The sequence below is a fragment of the Synchiropus splendidus genome, chromosome 17, assembly GCF_027744825.2.
Source record: "Synchiropus splendidus isolate RoL2022-P1 chromosome 17, RoL_Sspl_1.0, whole genome shotgun sequence".
NCBI classification, from domain to species: Eukaryota; Metazoa; Chordata; class Actinopteri; order Syngnathiformes; family Callionymidae; genus Synchiropus; species Synchiropus splendidus.
Genome location: NC_071350.1, coordinates 10,562,135 through 10,583,312, shown reverse-complemented (window position 1 = coordinate 10,583,312; position 21,178 = coordinate 10,562,135). Strand labels below are relative to the sequence as shown.

Here is a 21,178-nt window from a genome sequence, read left to right as displayed (position 1 = left end):
AGAGAAGCTAAAATTACCCTCTAGTAATTCAAACGCAGACGAGAACAGACTTACTGTCACTTGTCTGGATTTCTTCCCCCTTTACACGTCCTTGTTTCACGCCATCATTTCTAAAAGATCATGTTCATAATTCCTCAAACCGCCCACGACTGAGCCAGACCGCTGTCGGTGCTAAATGTGGACAAGCTTGTATAAACCATTTCGCTTTGTTATTAATATGAATGGACGGCGTTATGATGGCTGAATGAGCTCCAGTCGAAGGTCATGTGAGTTAGATCAGTAGGCAGATGATTTCATAAGTCCAGCGGTCTGTAATGCAGCTCTTAAATCACATTTAACTATTAAAAATAGTGCAATAACATATCACAATAATCTAAAGCTGCCTACTTTGTGATACTTACCATGTTTTTTTTTTTGGGGCGGATGCATACACATGCGTCACGCAGCCTGTTTTGTGTTCTGGTGTGTATTTTATTCTTGGAGCAGCAGCTGGAGGAAGAGAGAGAAGCCACTGCTCCAGCTGCTGCACCTGTCCTCGCATGATTCATGTTAATGGGTTGATGGATTGGCTCAGAAGGGGTTAATCACAGCTGCATAAGATCAAATCCCGCACTTCAACACGACAACATGTTGCATCAACTCCTGCATGACTTGACTAAATACCAAGGGTGTGAAGAGCTACCTCCACAGGACACGGAAGTGGGACTCACTTTGAATAAATAGTGTTTAATACTCTCTCTCTTAAAGGAAATGCACTTCCCCTGTTCACTCTGCACCCTCCCTGTACATAAAGAAATGCTTTGAATGCAACCCACACATCCATTTTCACAATTCTGTCAGCAGATTTTCACTCTTGAATGACGAATGAAACTCAGTCTGTCTCCTATTGAGGGTGGATTAATTAAGAGGAGGGGAGTCTTTCTTTTAGTGACGCGAAATGTGATGCAAACAGCAACCTTTTAGTGAAGAGAGCTGCACGAATAGATAATATTCTTCTGTGTTTCTTCTTTCATTTGGCATTATTGGCCACATTTATACAGCGTCCAATCGGGTCGCTTTCATGGCGACAAACATTTTCATGGCTGAGACTTATTGACGACGGCGACTAGAAAGTTATTTAATTTTCAAGAATGCGAGTTCCATTATTGAAAAACGAAAAACTTGTTGGACCGTCAAGCCAGTCCATTACGCTTTCCAGAGGTCACTCCACAGAAAGCATATTTAACAGCTTCCATTTAACAGTCAACAAAACAAAACAAAAAAAAATCCAGCGTCTGCACATAAACTTCCATTTCCTCTCTTCACCTTTTTGAATAGCTTGCATGAAAAACATGGCGGCAGCTGATGACATTTTTTTCCACTCGCTTATGCCTGAGGCGGGACATCATTTTGAGTTTATTAGATTATTAATGCTACAAGTCACGCATGTGTGGCAGCTCTTTGGATACATATTGACGTGATAAGAAACAGGGATTATTGTCATGAGAACATCTCTTGTGGTCCAGACGCTTCTATGTCATCATCTGTGTCCAATGCTTCATACTTCATCAGCAGCCTTACCTGGAGGGTAGCGCTCTATTACAGGATGGTTGTCCACCTGGAGGGTGGCATTGCCGCCACTGCGAGTGAAGCGAACTACATGGTACTTGCCGTCATTTACCATGACAGCTGGCTCATCGATGGAAATGTCATCCGTTCCCACGTTGAAGATAACACCAATTTTCCCTTCATCCTGCAAGGCAGGGAAGATTTTCATTAGTGCACGAGGGGCAAGAAAGTCGGAACCGCATCACGATTGCTTTCCAGTTCAAGCAGCGAAAGGAGATGTTTTGTGACATCTGCAGTATGTCCGGCTCTTTCTTTAGGGTTTTTAGTGCTGTTTCCTCAGCAGCAGCCAGCTCAGGTTAGCTGATGCACATCGCTCTTGACAGGACCCTGCTGTCTCTCCTTTGGTCGACCAGCTTATCTCCCTGTCAGCCTCCTTGCTCCTGCCAACCTGCCTCAAAGGTCAAAGCTGCTACCGGAGTCTGCCTTTGGGTGGCACTAACAGGAAAACAGACTGTGTGTGGTCTCTGAGCCTGTCTGGCCTCTGTGAAGTCACCGACTCACAATCTGGCAAGGTCAAACCGCGATGGCTTAAAATCTGGGTGGCAGAAACACACTATTCTCATACACAACTTATTACCCGGCAATTTATATTGAAATAATATGGGATTTTAAATATTCACTTACATCACATCAGGGATACAGAAAGAAAGCCACAAGACATGAAGCACATGACTTTCACCAGCTTCAAACTGAACAATAAACCCCTCTAGATTCTCCCTTTCTTATTTGCTTAGTTGCGAGCCAGATCATAGTTGTTACGCATCATATTTTTTGTAACACCTGTGTAATAATCAAACTGCAAAGACAAATTTGTCTCTGCGTAACAGATCATTTCCACCTTAAGTTATTGACCAATTTTTACTTAATCTAAATAATTTAACCACCAATGGCAATTAGATGGCAGAGTTTTCTTGGACAGCAGGTGGCGGTAGTGTTCCGGAACTCCCCTGAGGTACAGTAACAAAGGAAGTGAAACATTTCAGGAACACCACCAAACTATAACCATCTGTTCTTTGACCTATAATCGACACTTCCTGAAAATTTCATCAAAATCCATCCATCTGTTCTTGAGTTATTTTCCAAACAGACAGTAAACATTATGCTCCATGAGGCAATGAGATGCTTCAGTGTTTGCTCCATATATACACATAAATAAATATTAAATGTACAGCGATAATCATATTAATCAATCTTTAATGTAGCTACATGCAAATCGGCATCAACCGTGAAATTCGATGATGTCAGAGTCACTAATACGAAATCCTAATTCCGAGATTATTTCTTAAAATAACACGAGTTTCATGCCGTCATAAAAAAAGAGCAGCAATCTCATCATTCCTGGAAGTCTCTCCACGGTGCAGATGGGGAAGGTTGCAGACTGAACTCATCCTCCCGCCGACCACTGCATCACATCGTCCTCTGGCAGTAAGATGGAAAGATTGTGTGAGACTGTTCGGCTCAGTGTTTTATTGAAATAAAAGCTGGCTGGTCCTCTGTGCCAAACAAAGCCAGCTTTATTGCGCTGCTCCCATAACGCAACGTAAATATCTTAGACAGGAGATATCAGATTGAATTTAGCTGCGCTAGCTTGACTGATAAAAGAGTGAATACCGCTGGATAAAGGTCTCTGTTGGTAGCTCACGAATACAAGCCCTTGCTATCATACAGCTATGGGCAAACAATACTGCCGGGTCTTGTTTAAGGCATAAACCTTTCTGCCATCAAATGTCATCCGAATATTCAACTACCATCCGATCAACGGCTACTCGCACGTAAGATTACTTAAAGAACGGGTCTCTCATGGGCAATATCCGGTGCAAGTTCCAGATTAACTTGGGGTCACCACTGATGATGTCATGTATGTTGTCAAAAATGGCAGAATTTCACTTTTCAACGTAACATAAGCGTCCGCAGTACATGCACTAAAGCACCATCCTCATGATCAGTCGACAAAGATGCAAGTTAGCAAAACCAACAAGCATGATTTATTGTCATTTCAGGTCAGGAAGTAAGGAGCACAGTACTGGCACGTCGTCCTTGCCGCCATTTCCGGTGCGACATCCTAGTTAATAGTTCAACCAATCGCACGATCCAACATCAGATATTCCCCCTGAGCTGAGCCGATCTGGTACTTACATCGGCACCTACAGTACTTCACGCCAAAGTGAACTGTTGGCGTAGCCTGCGATGTTTTATCAAAAGCATCTTTCTGCCAAGTGGTTGCAAGCGCCGCACATGCCGTGATGGGCTCAGACTCGTGACAGCTAAATTAAGCCACCGCGAATTAGCAATGAAAGTCACTTTCTTTGTCACGTTAGCGCAACAGGGGAAAAGTCTTGACAAGGCTTTTTAAGAGCGAGCAGCGATGGAAACCTGCATGGCGTAGAGAGAACACAGGAAAGCTTGGACACCTATGTTTTTTCCCCAAGATGTTGATCTCCACATTCACTACATTGTGTCCAAGTGGACTATTACACACACTTGAAACCTTACTTTGGTGGAATACTTGGGCTTCGACGGAGCCTCACCCAGACTTTACCTCCGACCTAAAACACGCATAATATTTCTTTCAAGGTGACTTCAATAAAAGTCAATACAAGTCGAGAACTTAGAGTCAGTCGATCCATTACAGGCTTTTAGTCCGAGTGCAAGAGAACAAGTGGAGAGATTCACAGCCTTTGGGTTCCTCCATTAGAATCAGCAAAATCAGTCTGGCAGAGATTGAAGCGGGAAACACACTGATGTGTATATAGTCCATATTTCCATAATAAACACAAACCCCCTGAAGTATTCAATATTTATCAGAATACCAATTAAATTTCTGCACAGTAATTGACACCTCCTAGGTTGTCATGGCTGCCAGTGCAGTCATCAAAACCTTCTTTTGCTTCCCTCAGTCATACGGCAGGAACCGCAGCGTCCCACAAGGCGTAGGAGAGTTGGTATTAAAGTGTCGCTCTATCGTATCTGTGAAGTCTCCACCTGGTTGTTTTGACACAGACATCAGCTCGGATGCAGAAAGAATCTCCCCTGAGAATAAGGCGTTCATTCGCTAAAACTCTGCTGCTGGCTGGGATTCCGACACAGAAGAAGAAAAACACTGATCCATGGAACAGTGTGGATAATTATTCAGCTTGTTATGGTTGTCAACAATGTATTGAACTTGCATACATAAAAAGAAAAAAAAAACATTTGCATGGAGTGTGACTTGTGTAGCACTATTTTTCATCATCTCACATGGTACTGTGATAATGCGGTCAAACTAACAACAGCATAAATAATAGAGTTTCCTAACGTCGACTAACAGATACAATACCTTTCATGCTAAACCCTGACTGAAGTGTTTTATTCATCCAAAAATGCCTAATGGCCCTATTTGTCTTTAAAACTGGCCCTTGAAATGATTAAAGTTCCACTTAGTATCTTTTTTATCAAACCTAAAAACGCTCATAATGGCAAGGACTTTTCATTGCTCCCTATTTCCCCGGCACCTCATCTTTGTTTGTATGTGAACGACCTACAATAACAAGAATGCATTTCACGGCTCTTTTCATATTCTGGTAGGATTTCAAAATATTGAAAAAGCAGGCGAGATGAGGGGTTGTTGCGCAGGTCAAGGTAGAACGCCATTAAATCTGGGGGCACTCAGCATCGGAGAAATAGTTTCCTTGTGCTCTGATGGAGAAAATGCCCTTGGAGTGTTCTCTTAAATTATTTTCGCTAAATAAATATTAAAGCACACCCTTTTAAAACATTACTCATCCTTATTCCAGCTTAATAATTTATTCAAAATTCCTTCCAGGAGCTATGTTGAATATGCGTCCGTATTAAACCTGGACATCTACTCTGCGTATCTCTCTCTCTTTATATATATATATATATATATATATATATATATATATATATATATATATATATATATATATATATATATATATATATATAGAGAGAGAGAGAGAGAGAGAGAGAGAGAGTGCATTCTCTGATCCTTGTATGCAGGGGGTGTGACTGCAAAGCAAGGCCAAACACATCCTGACAACTAATTCAAAAGCCGTTGCAAAACAAGTTATACATTTAAAAAGAAAGAATCTGTCAGTGTTTAGTTAACAGATGTGATAGCAAAATAGCAAAACTGATATTAGATGCAGTGTTGAAATGTTTGGCACCTACTGTGCATCCTACAAGCGGGTATTGCATAAGAACCCATTTCAATCGTCAATATCTTTACAGAAGGAACAATCGTTTTTCATGTTTTAGTCAGTGTGACCGTCTGACGCCAGTGTTAGATTCTCTAATGGCCTCCCTGGTGGATCCTTGTTTCATTTCGTTCGGAGTTATTTATCTTTGCCTGTGATCCACGTGGTCACGCTCGACTGTGTTTTGCTTTGGAGCTGCGATTTAAACTCACCGTTGTCAACAGATAATTGGAGAGAAAAGAATATATATATATATATATATATATATATATATATATATATATATATATATATATATATATATATATATATATATATATATATATATATATATATGAATTGGCTGTTTAATCTGAGTACAGATTACTGTACTGTATTTAGAGATATCAGAATTATCATATATATAAGGCCACTGAAGTATGTTTAATACTTTTATAAATGTCATATTATTTCATGGTAAATATGACTTCATTCATGATCTAAAAGAGTCCTTTAAATATATGAGGTGATTTTTCAGTGCACATGAAACACATCTGATCCCAACATGGCAGGTAAGGCAGCACCTACACGCAACTTTTCTCTGATTTTATTCTGCAGGGTTGCTGTTAGCTGTCAGCATATGCAATCTGTCAGGATTCTTGGTCTTGGCAGATGCGAGGAGAAAAAAAAAATCTTCCACTTCAGATCAGCAGTGTTTGTGTCTGGCGCTCTGATGCCAAGAATGACAAGTGTCATCTGCTGTGCATATTGTAGAACGTATGTATTTCTGAGATTTATAAATATTTCTCTCTTTACTTTGAGAGAGCTTTACTTCTCACGGATTCAAAAGAATAACAACCTTAGAATAACAACTCACACGTTATATCAAGTGTGGTTCACTCGTGAATAGACCTAATTTCATCATAGATTCCAGAAATTAACAGCACAAGAAATATTGATAGTAAGTTGCTGCAAATTGGACTGGGTCCAAAAAAGTCTCAAAATAATGTGTATGCTGTAAATTCCAGACTATAGAGTGCACCAGTATATTAGCAGCACCCACTAAATTCAAGAAGGAAAAAAGATCTTGCTAATACATACACTGCACCTGTCTATAAGCCGCAGGTGCAGTGGTGCTGTCTGTGCCGTAGATAGGTCAGTGGCTTAAGAATGCATGAGTACCACTTCTAAACTAGTTTTGAAAACGGGGTCCAGTATTGAGACTGACTCACAGAACAAACTGGGCAATGTTCTGAACTTGAATCATGAACTCCTCGCATCTTTTATTTACATTAAAGGGCTCAAAATGTGCTGTTTTCGCCCATGTGTCACGATCAAACGCATTAAAACAACGCATCTAAACAAGCTGACAACATTGACCATATGGTGGTGTTTTTAGAAGCAAAATTTTCGTGGAGAAACCTGATAAAGATGACTGAAATCCATTGCTCCTGGTCGTACGAAGAGATGGACAGCTGCCCAGTGGTGAGAGAATCACTTCTCATGATTAAAAACTAGCATTTTCATTGTCACCAAATCAGTAAAAACCATTCCCATATGCTTCCATGTTTCTCCATCCCTTCTTTATTGGCTGCGTTCTGATGTATTTATTTATTTTTTTCGGGGGGCTCAGTCATCTCAACTCACATTACTTTTAACTGTATCGGACCCTGAATTGGGAATGAAATGTCATTTAAGATTCACATAAAAATATAATAAAAATTATTATATCATGATTATAGTATGCACAATTGAATTAAATTTGAGGTTTGGTGTCACTGTTCTCTCACTCCTCATCTTTTTTGCCTACAGTATTATCTACTTTAGATCTACTTTATCAATTTCAAGATGGGAAATTACGGAATACAATTTAAAAGGTCTGCATTTCACAAACACTATTTCAGGTCCTTAGTATTCTTGCCGGGTGCCTCGACAACAGGTGCGGTTTTAATTATTAGACCAGTCTCAAGCGCTTGACAGATCGCTCCTCAGGTTTTCATTGTTGCACATCTGTCTCGTGGCTTCTTGCTAAAAAGCTGATTTCCCAGCAGAAAAGAAAGTCACCGGCAGCTGCTGAGGAGACACTGTTCTATCAGCAGGCACATGTGTTTATCACCGGGAATCTGCTCTCATTGACTTAAACTGTTACGTTTATCTTAGAATTTAACGCACAAGGCGCAGTTATCTCGCGAAACACAGCAGGGCTGATCCTGTGATAAGGAATAATAATAGGTGGTAAACTTTTAAAGCTGTTGAAACACCGCGGTCTCAGCGTGAAGTCGTACTTCAGATGAAGTTGTTTCTGACTGTAGTATGAGCGAATATCAAAACCACTCCTGTATCAACTTCCATTACATCCTCCTTCAGACTGTCGCTCGCTTCCTGGTGACATTCAAACACTGGCAAATAACTCATTAATGTAGCTCGCCGATTTGTCTTCCAGCATTATAATTGTGAAGTGAGTTATCTGGTCTTTGCAGAGGGAGTGAACTCATTTACTCTCTGGAAGTTTGCAGCCCTTCCACGTCACAGTGTCCCAGTTTTCAAATGTTTGTGAGGATCCACATACGGCTCTGATAATGATGAAAGTAAATATTCATATTCTCTTATGGTGGAATATTGTGTGCTTACAGTTACAGAGCAAACAAAGTCTATGTTTTGCATATGTTACTGATCTGAGATGCAGATGAAGCCAGAGCAAAAAGTGCTGAAACAGCAAAAAAAAAAAAAAAAAAAGAAAGAAATTACTGTGTAGTTTAGGTCTTCTTTTTTAATGCTTAACAAAATTGGAAAAAAAAACAACTATCTGATGAAAACATTATTTGTTTATGTACAGATGGGAGCAATACAGTATCAATTTAGACATTTACACAAATACAGCTGATGATTTAAATAAATAATCTTTGGCATAACCATGTTAGGTTGACATTCACAAAGGCAAAGCCCCAAGTGTTTGGCAGCGAGGTACATCAACAAATTCTAAAGCCATCAAAGTGTTAGTGAAATCTTCAATAAGGCAACGAAATATTAGGAGAGAGAATAGTGAGAAGTAGTGACAGTTTGTATAATGATTTTGAGAATATAATCTGACTAAAGGACCATTTATTCACATTATTGCTAATATTTTTTCAAAAGCATCTAGGAAATGTGTCCACAGTGGTCCATAGTTATAGTCAACTGTTAAGAGACATGAGACACAGCAGACAGACGGCTCAATTTAACCCCTAAATAAAGCTGGCAGAGCAGTCTGTCAGACACGAGTGGCTTCTACCAGAGACGTGAAACATTGAATTACTCACCTCTACACTTAGTTAACTATTATATTTAAACTTAAACAAATAATGATGTTGGAGACAAACTCCACTCATAAGTTTCATCATAAAACAGTTTCAAGAGAGACTGTAGTGTCCAACACATGGAATAAAATGAAAACGTATTATTGTGATAATTATTGTTATCGTAAAAATTAAACATTTATAGAGATTGAGATTGAGATTTTTGTTAATATCGCCCATCTCTAATGTTTAACATCTTTACCAGAGTGAACATATTCCTCTTCAGAATCACAGTCAGTTCAACTCGCTCCAACTTTCACACGCTCAAGTGTTGCTCAGATTAAAGTTACCGGCGTCTGCCATCGGCTTGTGTAAAGTAGCACCTACATCAGATGCTGAATTTCAATGGAATGAATGAATAAAGTTAAACTCTATGGCCATCAATGATAAACGTGGAGTCAACTACCTGAAATATATTGTGGTCAAGAGGCAACACCAAACCCAAGAATCTGCCTCAAAGCTCTGAAACATCGGAGTTTGCAAATTCTAACTGCTTAAAACCAAACCAAACATCTTGTTTTTTTTCTGGCAACACTTGTCAAAAGTAATTTAGGGATTACACCAGGCTCTGCAGAGACATAAATCCATTTTACTGAAGTAATCCCATTTGAAAATGTTACTTGTTGCCAGGGAGAAGTGTCCTTCAGACAGAAACTTCTCCTTCAAGTACGTCGACAGATCTTAATTGATAGTTTCATTTCACATATTAGGCAATTTGTGGTCATTACACACAGCAGGAGGTTGTGTAGGTTTTAATTTTTAGTCTTAAAGCTTGTGGGAGGGCTCAGCCATTTCCGCAGTCATTTACCGCGACTGGCTGTGTTGGTGTATATTACAGGAGATCTGAATGACTTCAGACTCACACCACATATCATTTAAAAGCTGGACAACATCCAGAAGAAGAAAACAAGAAGAGAAAATCTTACAGCACCAGCGCTATATTTCTGTGGCGTTATCAATTTAGCCTGCGTATAAAAGATCAGTCTCTGTCCACTGGTCGTTCTTATACTGAATATGTGATCATTTGACATGCTGAAAGGGCAAATCTTGACTTACTATGTGCAGCTGAAGATAGTCTCCCAGACCATGAGTGCTCTCCACACGCACCAGGATGGCGTCCTTCTGTTGACTGCTAAAGCCCACGGCTAATCTGTCCGCTCGGGTGCTCGGCCGCTCGTTCGGGGCCCAGGTGAAAGTGATGAGCGCGCCTCCTTTCCCGAAGATGTACGTGGTTCCAGCTGGGGACAGACACACAATCATGAGGACAATGAAGCCACGGCCTCATTCGTTTACTGGCCTGTCTGATTCCATCTATCTATCTATCTATCTATCTATCTATCTGTCTGTCTGTCTGTCTGTCTATCTATCTATCTATCTATCTATCTATCTATCTATTTATCTATCTATCTATCTATCTATCTATCTATACATCCCCATACTCCATTGGCTTCATGAGAATATTATAAACATGATCTTCTTTTCGATCGCAACCAGAGACAAACATAAGTTGAATGCACACATCCGTTAATAACAGATCTGTAGAGTGTTCAGCACAATGTAAAATATTGAATAATCTTCATTATGCATTCAACCAGCTGCTTCCCATGCATGAGTTATCTTGAAGCCAATTCATCTTTGGCTGGAATTTCTGGAAGTCCCCGAGACTTCGACATCAAGGAAATCTTTCTCCCAATCCAATATACTTTTTCTCATTATGGGTAAACTGAGCAAATCAAATGTTATCATGTATTTAAAGTGAAATTATATCCAAAGTATTTAGCAAGTAAGATGCTTCAAAGTCAGGCAACCAAAAACTCCTCTCCAGCGCCACGAAAATATGGCTTATGTATTCTATCTGATCACATAAAAAAAGACAGAATATAGCAGTTAAAAAGTTAAAAGTTGCGCAACTAGATACATTTTGTGTCCAATAATTCTGAAAGGATACATAAAAATAGACATAGACATACAATTGATATTAAATATCTTACAATTGATACAAATCATTTTGAATTATTCAGAATTTATCACTGAAACTGCGGGGAATAGAAAATTCACAATGAAAAGCAAGGCAGTTTTTAAGTGCTGCTATTAGCAAAACAAACAATGTCATGACCGATAACTATAATAATAAATACATGTAAATAAAATACACCACTAGGACACCACTGTGACAAAGTATGCACTTGCATTTGATAAGAAATGGTGCTGACACTGTACTTAAAAAAAAAAAAAAAACCCGCCCCTGTTAAGACTCGGCTTCTGACTGAATGGAAAGCAAGACAGAGTAGAACAAAATGATAATTCTGTCTGATTTTCAAATCGCTCTCTTCTCCTCAGAGGAAGAACACTCCTCTGATATGAGGCGCAGAAGCCAAACAGGAAGAGACGTCGCAATCCTTGGACGAAAATATTCCTCCACAACTGCCGAGCGCTGGCGCTGACAATTTTCTTTGATAGCACATCAGAAGCCCGTGCGACTCTGCGCTCGTTTAACTGAGCCTTTGAGTTGTTGTTATAACTGACTTTTTAGGACCCGCTCCTTTTAAGTGAAGGCTACAGAAACACTTGAGGCCAAATTGTAGCCCCGGACTCATCCGTGTTCAACTTGAGCACTCTTGTGTTCCTGATAATGGACACTCACGGGGAACGTTGTTTTATTGACTTTTTTTGTGCAGTTGGATTTCTGTGACACTTTCGAGGATGAAGGGAAACAACAGAGAAAAATCTGCGCCTAAAAGAGCGCTTCTACAGACTTTAAAATAATGTGCAAAATGAAACCAACTGGACCTGGAAATGCCACTTGCTCTGGCTAATATTAGATCTCAAGCAAGTTTCAATGCTGAAGCTCTCATGTTTGGTTTACTGCAGCAATGTGTGAACTGACTTAGAGAGAGGATGTTCCTGAATGATTCACACTGACGTCAAAAGATAAACTGTGGAAATCTTCTTAAAATAGAAAAAAAAAGGATTTGAATAAACACATTAGTAACTGATTATGCAGCGCTGAAAGAGTAAAATATCGCCATTTAAATCCTAGTAGGAGTCTGAGCGGGCAGAATTTGGAGGAAGTTCTTCAGAACCATTGATCAGTCCTCTCAAGGGTGAATGAAACATTTACAGAAACGTGGCGGTTTACTTTCAATACATACTGCACCTGAGGCAAACGGTTCAGATACAGACTGGTATTTCACAGCACGTTCTTTTGACTGTATGCAAGCTATTTGGTGTTGTTCAGAGCGAGGCTCTTTGAAATGTCTTTGAAGGAGTGAAGCGTGGTGTCAGTTTGGATCACACATAAGTTACACTGGTGAAACAGATACTCGTGAATTAGCTTTGCACTTCTTGCCAAAATGTACACAAAGTCAAGCCACAGTCAAAGGAAGGAAAAGATGCTTCATCGAAGAAGGATGAAAAAGACATGTATGTCTACTTTTTCTGAGATCAAGGTGTGGGCCTTGGGCCACACACGGTTCTTCAAAGCCATAAAACCCATCATGTACAAATGAACAACTTTACTTTCTTGTTCATGTTCACCACAAGTTCAATTCAATACATGGCTTTCAAAACCACATTTGGTCCTTTTCCTTCTTTTGTTTGTTGTTTTTGACACCACTTCTGGTTCCATAAAACACAATATTTTAAAACAAAGTGTTGGTTTTGTCCAACGTTTTTTAACAGCGTGGTTTATATTAAGAATTTTAAAATGAAAATGAATTGTCCTTGCTACTTCAGTGTATATTTTTTTCTAAGATTTCCCATTACATTCCAGTGCTTTGTTTTCATCCCCTCACTTTGATGGCACCTCTCAACAGCCATTGTTCATAATGTGGCCCTTGAGGAAATTGGATCTGGATGGTAGTTTGTCTATACTCAGTGTTGCGTCTACAGGTATAAAACAGAATTTACAAAGGTCAAGTTCAGTGCGGCAGTCTTACTAAAATGGACAATTTACACAGATGAAACGGCCGCTGGCTCATATGAGGAATTGACCCGAATGGTGCTTGAAGGTTATTCTGAGGGTGTAGAATGAGATCAATCTAGCATGAATCTCAGACGGCCACAACTCCGCGTGGCACCCAAAAGGTTTTAATATGACGCCATAAATAAAGCAACCACAGCTAGCCCTCATTTATACTGCACTGTAAACAAGCGGTATCAACATTCTCCCATCGTATTTGATCCTCAAGAGCCCATGTGTTTGTATCGCAAACATGAAAATAACTTTCATCAGATGAAGACTCCAGTTGAATAACCGTTCCATCGACGAGAACTCCTCCTCCACGACGGCGCATGAAAAACACTGACGGCAACTGAAATGGAAACTGCAGTGTTTTCACTTTACGAAGCTCCGAGAGCTGGAGGAGGAATCGTCGGTGACATGTAGCATGAAATCTGGAGTCCTAACACACCTGCAGGAACACATCTGTCTATCGAAATCAGCGGCGTGGCATTAGTCATAACCCCCCCCTTCCCCACCCCCACCTCCGTGTAAGCATTTCATCACGTCTCGCCGTCTTGTTTTCCCATCTGCAGTGCCTGTGCTAGACCTGTACATCACGTAGCCAGCAGTAAATCAGTCTAGTTAAGATTATTAGAATAAAAGGCACCGATCTCCTCGCCCCTCCCTTCCTCTCTCTGGATATTGCTGCAAGCAGCTCTCTTCTTCCTCTGAAAGATTATCTCTGGGGAGCTTGCTGTTTTTCTCTCAAGGCCATATGATGCATCTGTGCTTCAGCGATACAGCTTCCTCAGAGATCCTCAACTGCAAACTGTGTACTGTACTTCACATCATTATCAGGAGGAAGCCTTGGCTTCTAATTGTTCTCCAGACTGGCAATGCAACAGTGCTGCCATTATTCTTACTAATATTAAGGTAGAAACAAACATCACCCCCCCAATTCAAGGCACGCGGTGGTGTCACGTTCCAGCAGCCAGGAACATTAATATGTACTTGCAAGTCTTCAGATCTCATGTCTGAGCTTGGTGAGGTGCTACACTGAGGAAAATAAATGTACATTTACGCACTCAAACAGGTTTATCTGAGCAGGCAGTACATGACTGACAGACTAGGAGTCGCAGTAGGAGTCTACAGGCTGGTATGAATGGCTGATATGTACCATGAAAACATCTGTATCGGTTGATCTTGCTGCAGCATTAACCACCGAACCACTATGTTGCCGCAAAATAAATGCAAAGTTATTTACATTTGCCATCAATGAGTCATGACACAATGTGGCTGTGCGAATGTATCGTATCGCAAGATACGATACATTCCAATATATTGTAATACTGTAAATTCAGCAATATATTGCCATGACAACCATCATTTTTAGGAGCAAAATCAGATATCGCAGTAAAACAATATGTAATAACATGAGAACAAGCTTATTGTTATGACGTTACTCCAGTTAAACTTTCAGTTAAATGAAAGTGGAATGAATCAACAAAATAGCTCCAGTGTACAAAAAGAAATCATAGGACAACGGATGTTTATTTTCACTGTTACATTCATTTACAGTCATCTATATGACTATTATATCATGACTTCTTGAATTAATTGTTGCATACCGTTCAGTCAATATTTCTAAGATCATACAGAGATTGAAAAGGCGCATCACTAAAGACGGTCGAGTCGAGTTCTTCAATATCATCCGGTCACTCAACTAACAACTTGGCTACAGAAATTTTGAAATATTTGCTCATGATTCACAGTTTCAATCTCAACTGCGAATGACCAACTATTTACTATTGTTGCCCTTGATGTCACATATTTAGTTGTATTGCATAGAAGTACTTTCTTTTCAATGAGTTCAGTCAGTGCGGAAGCAAGAGCAGCCTAATAGACAGCTCACACTAGAGAGTGTTCAGGAAGTGAAGTCGACGTTTAAGATGGATTAGTGACAAAGCAAGGCATCATGTTTCGACCGAAAGGAAGTGCTATTGATTATCAGGAGTGAAGAGGGAACACGTGTAATGACACAGCTCATTGGTGTAATAAAACCAACTCTGTGAGAAATCTGACCAAGAGGTAGAATTTATGGAGAGCCATTAAGTGTGGATTTGTCGACAGACTTATGGCATCTGAAGCTCACTTCTTTCACGGTCTATTAAATTGAGCCGGGCGAACTGACAGAAATGAATAGAGTAGCCTGAAGCATGACGGAGCGGACATATGGTCCTCAAGTTAAAAATGATTTTCGAATGATAAAACCTGGGCCTCGGCGAAGACAGCAAACAAGCCTTTTTTTTCTCGACCAAATAAAAGGTACGACAGATTTATTGGCCAATATCAAAGTCATTAATCCAGTTCTTGGCCTCAGTAGAAGACTCTCAATCGGAAAAAGGAAAGGTGTTTTGTTACTAGTGAAGGTAGTTTTAACCTTCACTTAGAGATAGGAATCCTACTGAGTTACAGAAAAGCCACCGAACTGAAGCGGGCATCAGCATGTCTGGAGGTGCTCCAGGCACATCCGACTGGGATGAGACCAGGGGGAAGAGGCCGTGGGTGGATGTGTTTTTTGGATGTCAGAGGACACCCCGATTTGGAAATACCTCAGAGAGATAACTGATAAAACCAGGATGCATCATTGAAAATTTGGAAACCCAATAGAGCTATAAACACAAGTCATGTTCACATGCTTTCAGTGTCAAACTGAAGTGAAATGACTCAATCGCTACACTCAGTTCAAGACATTGTCTTAAAGAGCAAGTCCACATCCAGTGTTCCTGACTCATCTGTTTCAGATGTCGAAGTCCACCTCTCTGTGATGTCCATATTCAAACATTTCTGATGCTCTGCTTCGTAGTTACTTCTTTAAAAAACTTTAATACGCCCCGAAAAACCGGACTGTGCCTCCAGATCCTCCCGACCAATCACAGTGGAGTGGGCGTGGCCTGGGAGAGTGCGATTTCAGCTCGCGGAAAAGAAGCGCAACGTTTTGTAAGAAAAGATTCAGACGAATGTGTTCAATAGGGATCCAATATTGTTTTAAAACTCAAGTCGCAAAATGAGTCCCTTCTTACACATTATGTAATGTTGCTTTTTCCAAGGGCGATACTGTTGAGTTTCTATATAGTGACTACAACACAACACAAGAAAACAGCAAACTTAAAGATTTATCATTTCCAACACAAATACACTAAATAAAATGTCCCTTTTCTACTTAATAACTTTTGTATATAAAAAGATATGTTGATCAATCCAAATAAAAAATTTAAAAAAATCAAATAATAATGCACATTAAACCAGACAAACCTCTCACAAAGAAAACATATAGGGGACATAATAATAAGGGAGGTGCCTTTCAAATAATACGCTCAAATTTAATGCCAAAAAAAAAAAAAAGAAAGGAATACAATACGAATTAAACCCTGTCAATTAAACTGTCAGCACATTATTCGTGAAACAGGGTTTTTTTTTCTTGACTAAGGGAGGCATGTCTCTCTGATAACTTCTGTACACTGTTTTGTTGAAGTGATCAAAAGTTTATTCATGATCCCACAATTTTACAAGGCTGTGATAAACAATATCTTATTTCTGGGCTTTTCTTGACTTCAAATTCAACTATTAAATACCAAGAAATTGAAGTGAAATTAATCAATGTGGAGTCAAAGAACACAATATGAAAAGGTGTTTATTACCAAAATAGAATTAACAAAGCTTCACCGTCACTAAAATTGTTGTTGTTGTACTGTCTTTTACTCATTCAACATTGCGATTGATGCTCTGTTTGTGTCATAAATACCAGTGTTTTTTTCTTATTCCAAAACATCATTGGTCAGAATTTGGAACAAACATTTCATTTAAAGTTTCCACACAAGATTGATGTCTCTAATAGAGCAACCGCCCATCCCTGCCATTATGCTGCTATTACTCATATGCTTCCCACGCAAACAACATCACACTGCTGTAGGCACCACATACGTATTCACATACATGCTTGCTGCTAAGAATAATTCACATTTTATATCCTTTGAATCACTTTCTTCCTGGCTCATTATTCTTTTTCATGAGGGAAAGGTTACTCAAAGCAGCCTTGAGTTGTACAAGACAGAAAGGCATAGGAACATGATTCTAAAATGTAGCAGCATGACAAAAGGAATCTCACTGGCAAACATCGAGGAAAACACTCCGCGCAGACATCGCCCGCAGGTAGACCTGAGTGCTTAACATGTATGGCTCAGCATGTAAATGTCGATAATTGTCACGTACACGAGTGTGCAGACAAGACATAGGAGTCGTCTCTGGAGGCACGACGGTGACAGCTGCTAATCCTTGAGGATTTGATTCCCCATATTACACCCACTTCCAATTAAAAACCTCCAGTCCAGAGCAAGTGTGCAGACACATTTTTGCATAATGACTTTGCTGCAGCTCTCCACACTAAGTGGTCCAGGGAAAGCAGTATTTGGGAGCTCATTTTTACATTTCACACACTCTTTATAGAGTATATTTTTTTCATTCCAAACACAATAGTTTCATCGGCAACAGGCTTTTAATTTAATGGTTTTGTTTGATGATTTATTTATTATATATTATTAATTTTCTATCCCTTAATGGGATGGTGAGGGGTCATGCTACCGACATGAGGCAGAAGGTTAGGGACACCCTGGACAGCGTGCCAGTCATCACAAGAGTCAGAAGAAGGCGTGAGAAGTGTATGTTTTAGTAAACGACTCAGACCAATGTCAGTCTTGCTTGAGGGATCAAAGCAAGACTCACACTGGGGACCTTCTTGCTGTGCAAATGAAGCACCAACCACTACTGTAACAAGCTGCCTGCTTCAAATAAAGCATGAATAACATGTAAAAAAACAAAGGCATAAAAATATTGATGGATAATTTTCACCCAATATTATTAACCAAGGTTTATCTTTGTCAACATTATTAGATTTTTAAGCATTGTTAAGCAAATATTAATTATGTAATTCATATTGAACTAGCTTGAGCACCAGGAAAAAAGAGGGATTGCAGTTCCGGCTCCCTCTCAACAGTGATGGTTGAACACCGGCAGACTCAAATAAATCATCAACATGTCCCCAGAGCAACACATTCTCACTCTTATGGCATAATGAGTTGATGTTGCCGTTGCATATTGACGCGTAAACCTTTCATTTTAAACCATGTTCTGTCTTCGTAGGCGTACGTTCCGAATCCCCCACCCTCTGGAATGTTGCACCAGGGAAGGACGTTCCTACACTATTGAAATACCTATGCGTCAACATGCAAAAGGGAGGAAAACAGGACACAAAATCCACTTTTCCAATGTTAATATATAACATCGTGGGAGGGAGAATTTGTAGCCAAAAAATTTCGCGAATGTTGAGGCAAAAGCTTGGCGGCAGTAATAAGGCACATAGATCAGTGAATAACTCTCATATGAATATTTTTAATTAAGTGTTTCCTTTATAAAGTATGCGCTGAGTGAAGACGGCACAAATCTGATGTGCTGTTAGTCGAAGCGTTGAAGCTGCTAATTTCCTTTTTATTACAAATGGAGCTGCTCCGCTACTGACCCCGATCTCTGTTTTCTCATTTAACAACTTGTGTTAAAAGTGGTTCAATTACACTACAGTGCAATGAGTCACAAACACTGCTATTCTAACGCAGCTACCAGAGGGAAGGATGCTTGATGCGAACGTGAAAAATATCAATGGATCGACTTTAGACCGACGATGTTTTCCGTTTCAGATTTGGCTTCACAACGATGTCAGGAGCATTTAAATGTGAAGTGCAGCGTGATATGTGTCGACCATGTGTCTGATGAGAGGTCATCGAAGGGGCAACAGCTCCAAAATGCTAGTTTAGCTCAAGAGATATCAGCCTGTGTATCAGTGTTCACTCATGAGAAACAGCTTGGGGAAGATCTAAAGCAGCTAATGAGAGAATGAGAAGGTATTGACAAGTTTATATGCCTGTCAAACTGTGCACTGATGATCAGCTCATGACTCAGATGGCGTTTCCTGTTGCCTCTTGAATCATTTATGATCAGGACTCCCATTTTAGGAGCTTGTTTCCTACTCTGACTTGAAGGTGAAACATGTTCATTTCACATTAAATCAACAAAATGAAGACGGATGGATAAAGCAATAATATATATATATATATATATATATATATATATATATATATATATATATATATATATATATATATATATAAAGTAAGAGGTTACAGTTGGGTTTTTTTTTTATCTGAAGATGTGAATGGTCTAAGATGTGAATGTTCTATATATATATATATATATATATATATATATATATATATATAGAACATTCACATCTTAGAACATTATATATATATATATATATATATATATATATAGAACATTCACATCTTAGAACATTCACATCTTCAGATAACAAAAAAAAACCCAACTGTAACCTCTTATTTTATATATATATATATATATATATATATATATATATATATATATATATATTTTTTTTTATATTGAGTTGGGTTTTTTTTTTATCTGTAGATGTGAATGTTCTAAGGGCCCACAGTAAACAGAATGTATTATTTTATTTACAATTTATACTGTGTCTTTAAAATGATTCTGTTTTAATTTGTTTATTATTTATTCTCTTTCTATAATGGACAGTCTGTACTGGTCACCAGTCCATTACAGGGTAGAGAGAGACCACCAGTCACTTGCTGTGAGGCTGCTTTTTTTTTCTTGGCAAAATGCATCAGTGTTCCCTACAAAAAAAAAAATTCTGCACTTGACTCTTAGTACTTTATATCATGTTTCTTGAGATATTTATTTACATTAAAATAGTTGCAGCCAATAAAAATGGAGCTTTCCCGTCACAACATCCCAGTGGCTCCAGAGGATCTCGACCAACACACACCAATGTCTCAGACAGACTTCATTTAAGGGATCTAAGGGTCACCACAAAATCAAAATGATAAAACCACGTATTTTTGCCTGGCCATCTCTCACAATTCTACATCTACTTCAGCTGTTCTGCTCGGTGCTGTTTGAATTTCAGGCCACTCTCAATCAAGCTTTAGCACAGAAAATATGATCAACATTAAGAGTTTATGATAAAAAAAAGAGCATATTTTGGAGAACCTTTTCATATCCACCTCCACTGTGTCCCAACAAGCCCGATGGAAGACATTTCAAAGGGCAGGCTCAGCGCTGCAAACTGCACTTGCATTAAAAACTGCAGTCATTGGCAACTGGAACGTCTCTAATCTTATTTGAGCAAGGCTAATTCGGTGGCGATGCGTTCTGCAGTTGCACTGAGTTATCCTTGCTTTTCGGTGACCTGGATAGCCAAGAGTCTCAACACATGGTTTTGTTTTCATTATGTGAACCATGGGAGCGTGTGCGTAAGAGCTTCGCACATTTAATCCAGACGGCATGGTGTGACAATACAGGCAATAGCATGTGTTTATCTGTGAGGAGTGTGGGCAGCAGGGTAGGTGGCCTATATATAGACGTGTCCCTTAGGCAGAAGCATTTGGCCAGCCTTGCCACACACACACCTGAACATCTCCTTCTCACTTGGGAGGTGATATTTTGACTTTCCAATGAGATATCAGTATCAAAAGGTAGCAGGAAATTGCTCGCACACTCGCACGGATCTTCAACACGTGTAATTGAAATCGTATCGGGGAGTTCTTTGAAGTGTTTTTTTTTTTTTTTATACCTCATACTAATCATAAGCTGTGCTACATCTCTGAAAAGCTCAGTCCAGAATGATCTGTCTATCGTAGCGCTGATGTAATTTATCAGTCTAAGCTCCTCTTCACAACTCTCAAAAGTGCTGTGGTGAATAAAAGACAGCACAATTCCACCCAGTCTTGGTTTATGTGACATAAAAGTGAGTCTTAGGGACAGAAATTTCCAACCGCAATTTAAAGGAGGCGATGACTCTTGTGTCAGCACTTTGAGGAAACCATTTCGAGGAGCGAAGCCAGTTTGATGTAGATTGTTGAAGATGGGTCATTATTTTATATCCTTCAGCTGAAGAAAAAGTTACACTTTGCATTGCTGAACAGCTCAGGACAAAGTGTTAGAAGTTCCTAACCCACAGAGTGCAAAAG

The 21,178-nt window shown here is 39.4% G+C and overlaps 1 protein-coding gene across 9 annotated transcripts in view; it reads right to left on the bottom strand.

The window, feature by feature from the left end:
• Positions 1-21,178, bottom strand: part of LOC128748482 (neurexin-2-like) — a 164,730-nt gene that overhangs the window by 8,795 nt on the left and 134,757 nt on the right. For all 9 annotated transcript variants that reach the window (XM_053847318.1, XM_053847316.1, XM_053847322.1 and 6 more), the window contains 2 exons: positions 10,175-10,356; positions 1,561-1,732 (listed from right to left, as the gene is read on the bottom strand). In XM_053847318.1, coding sequence (XP_053703293.1) covers positions 1,561-1,732; positions 10,175-10,356 — 354 coding nt within the window. The remainder of the gene's footprint in view (positions 1-1,560; positions 1,733-10,174; positions 10,357-21,178) is intronic.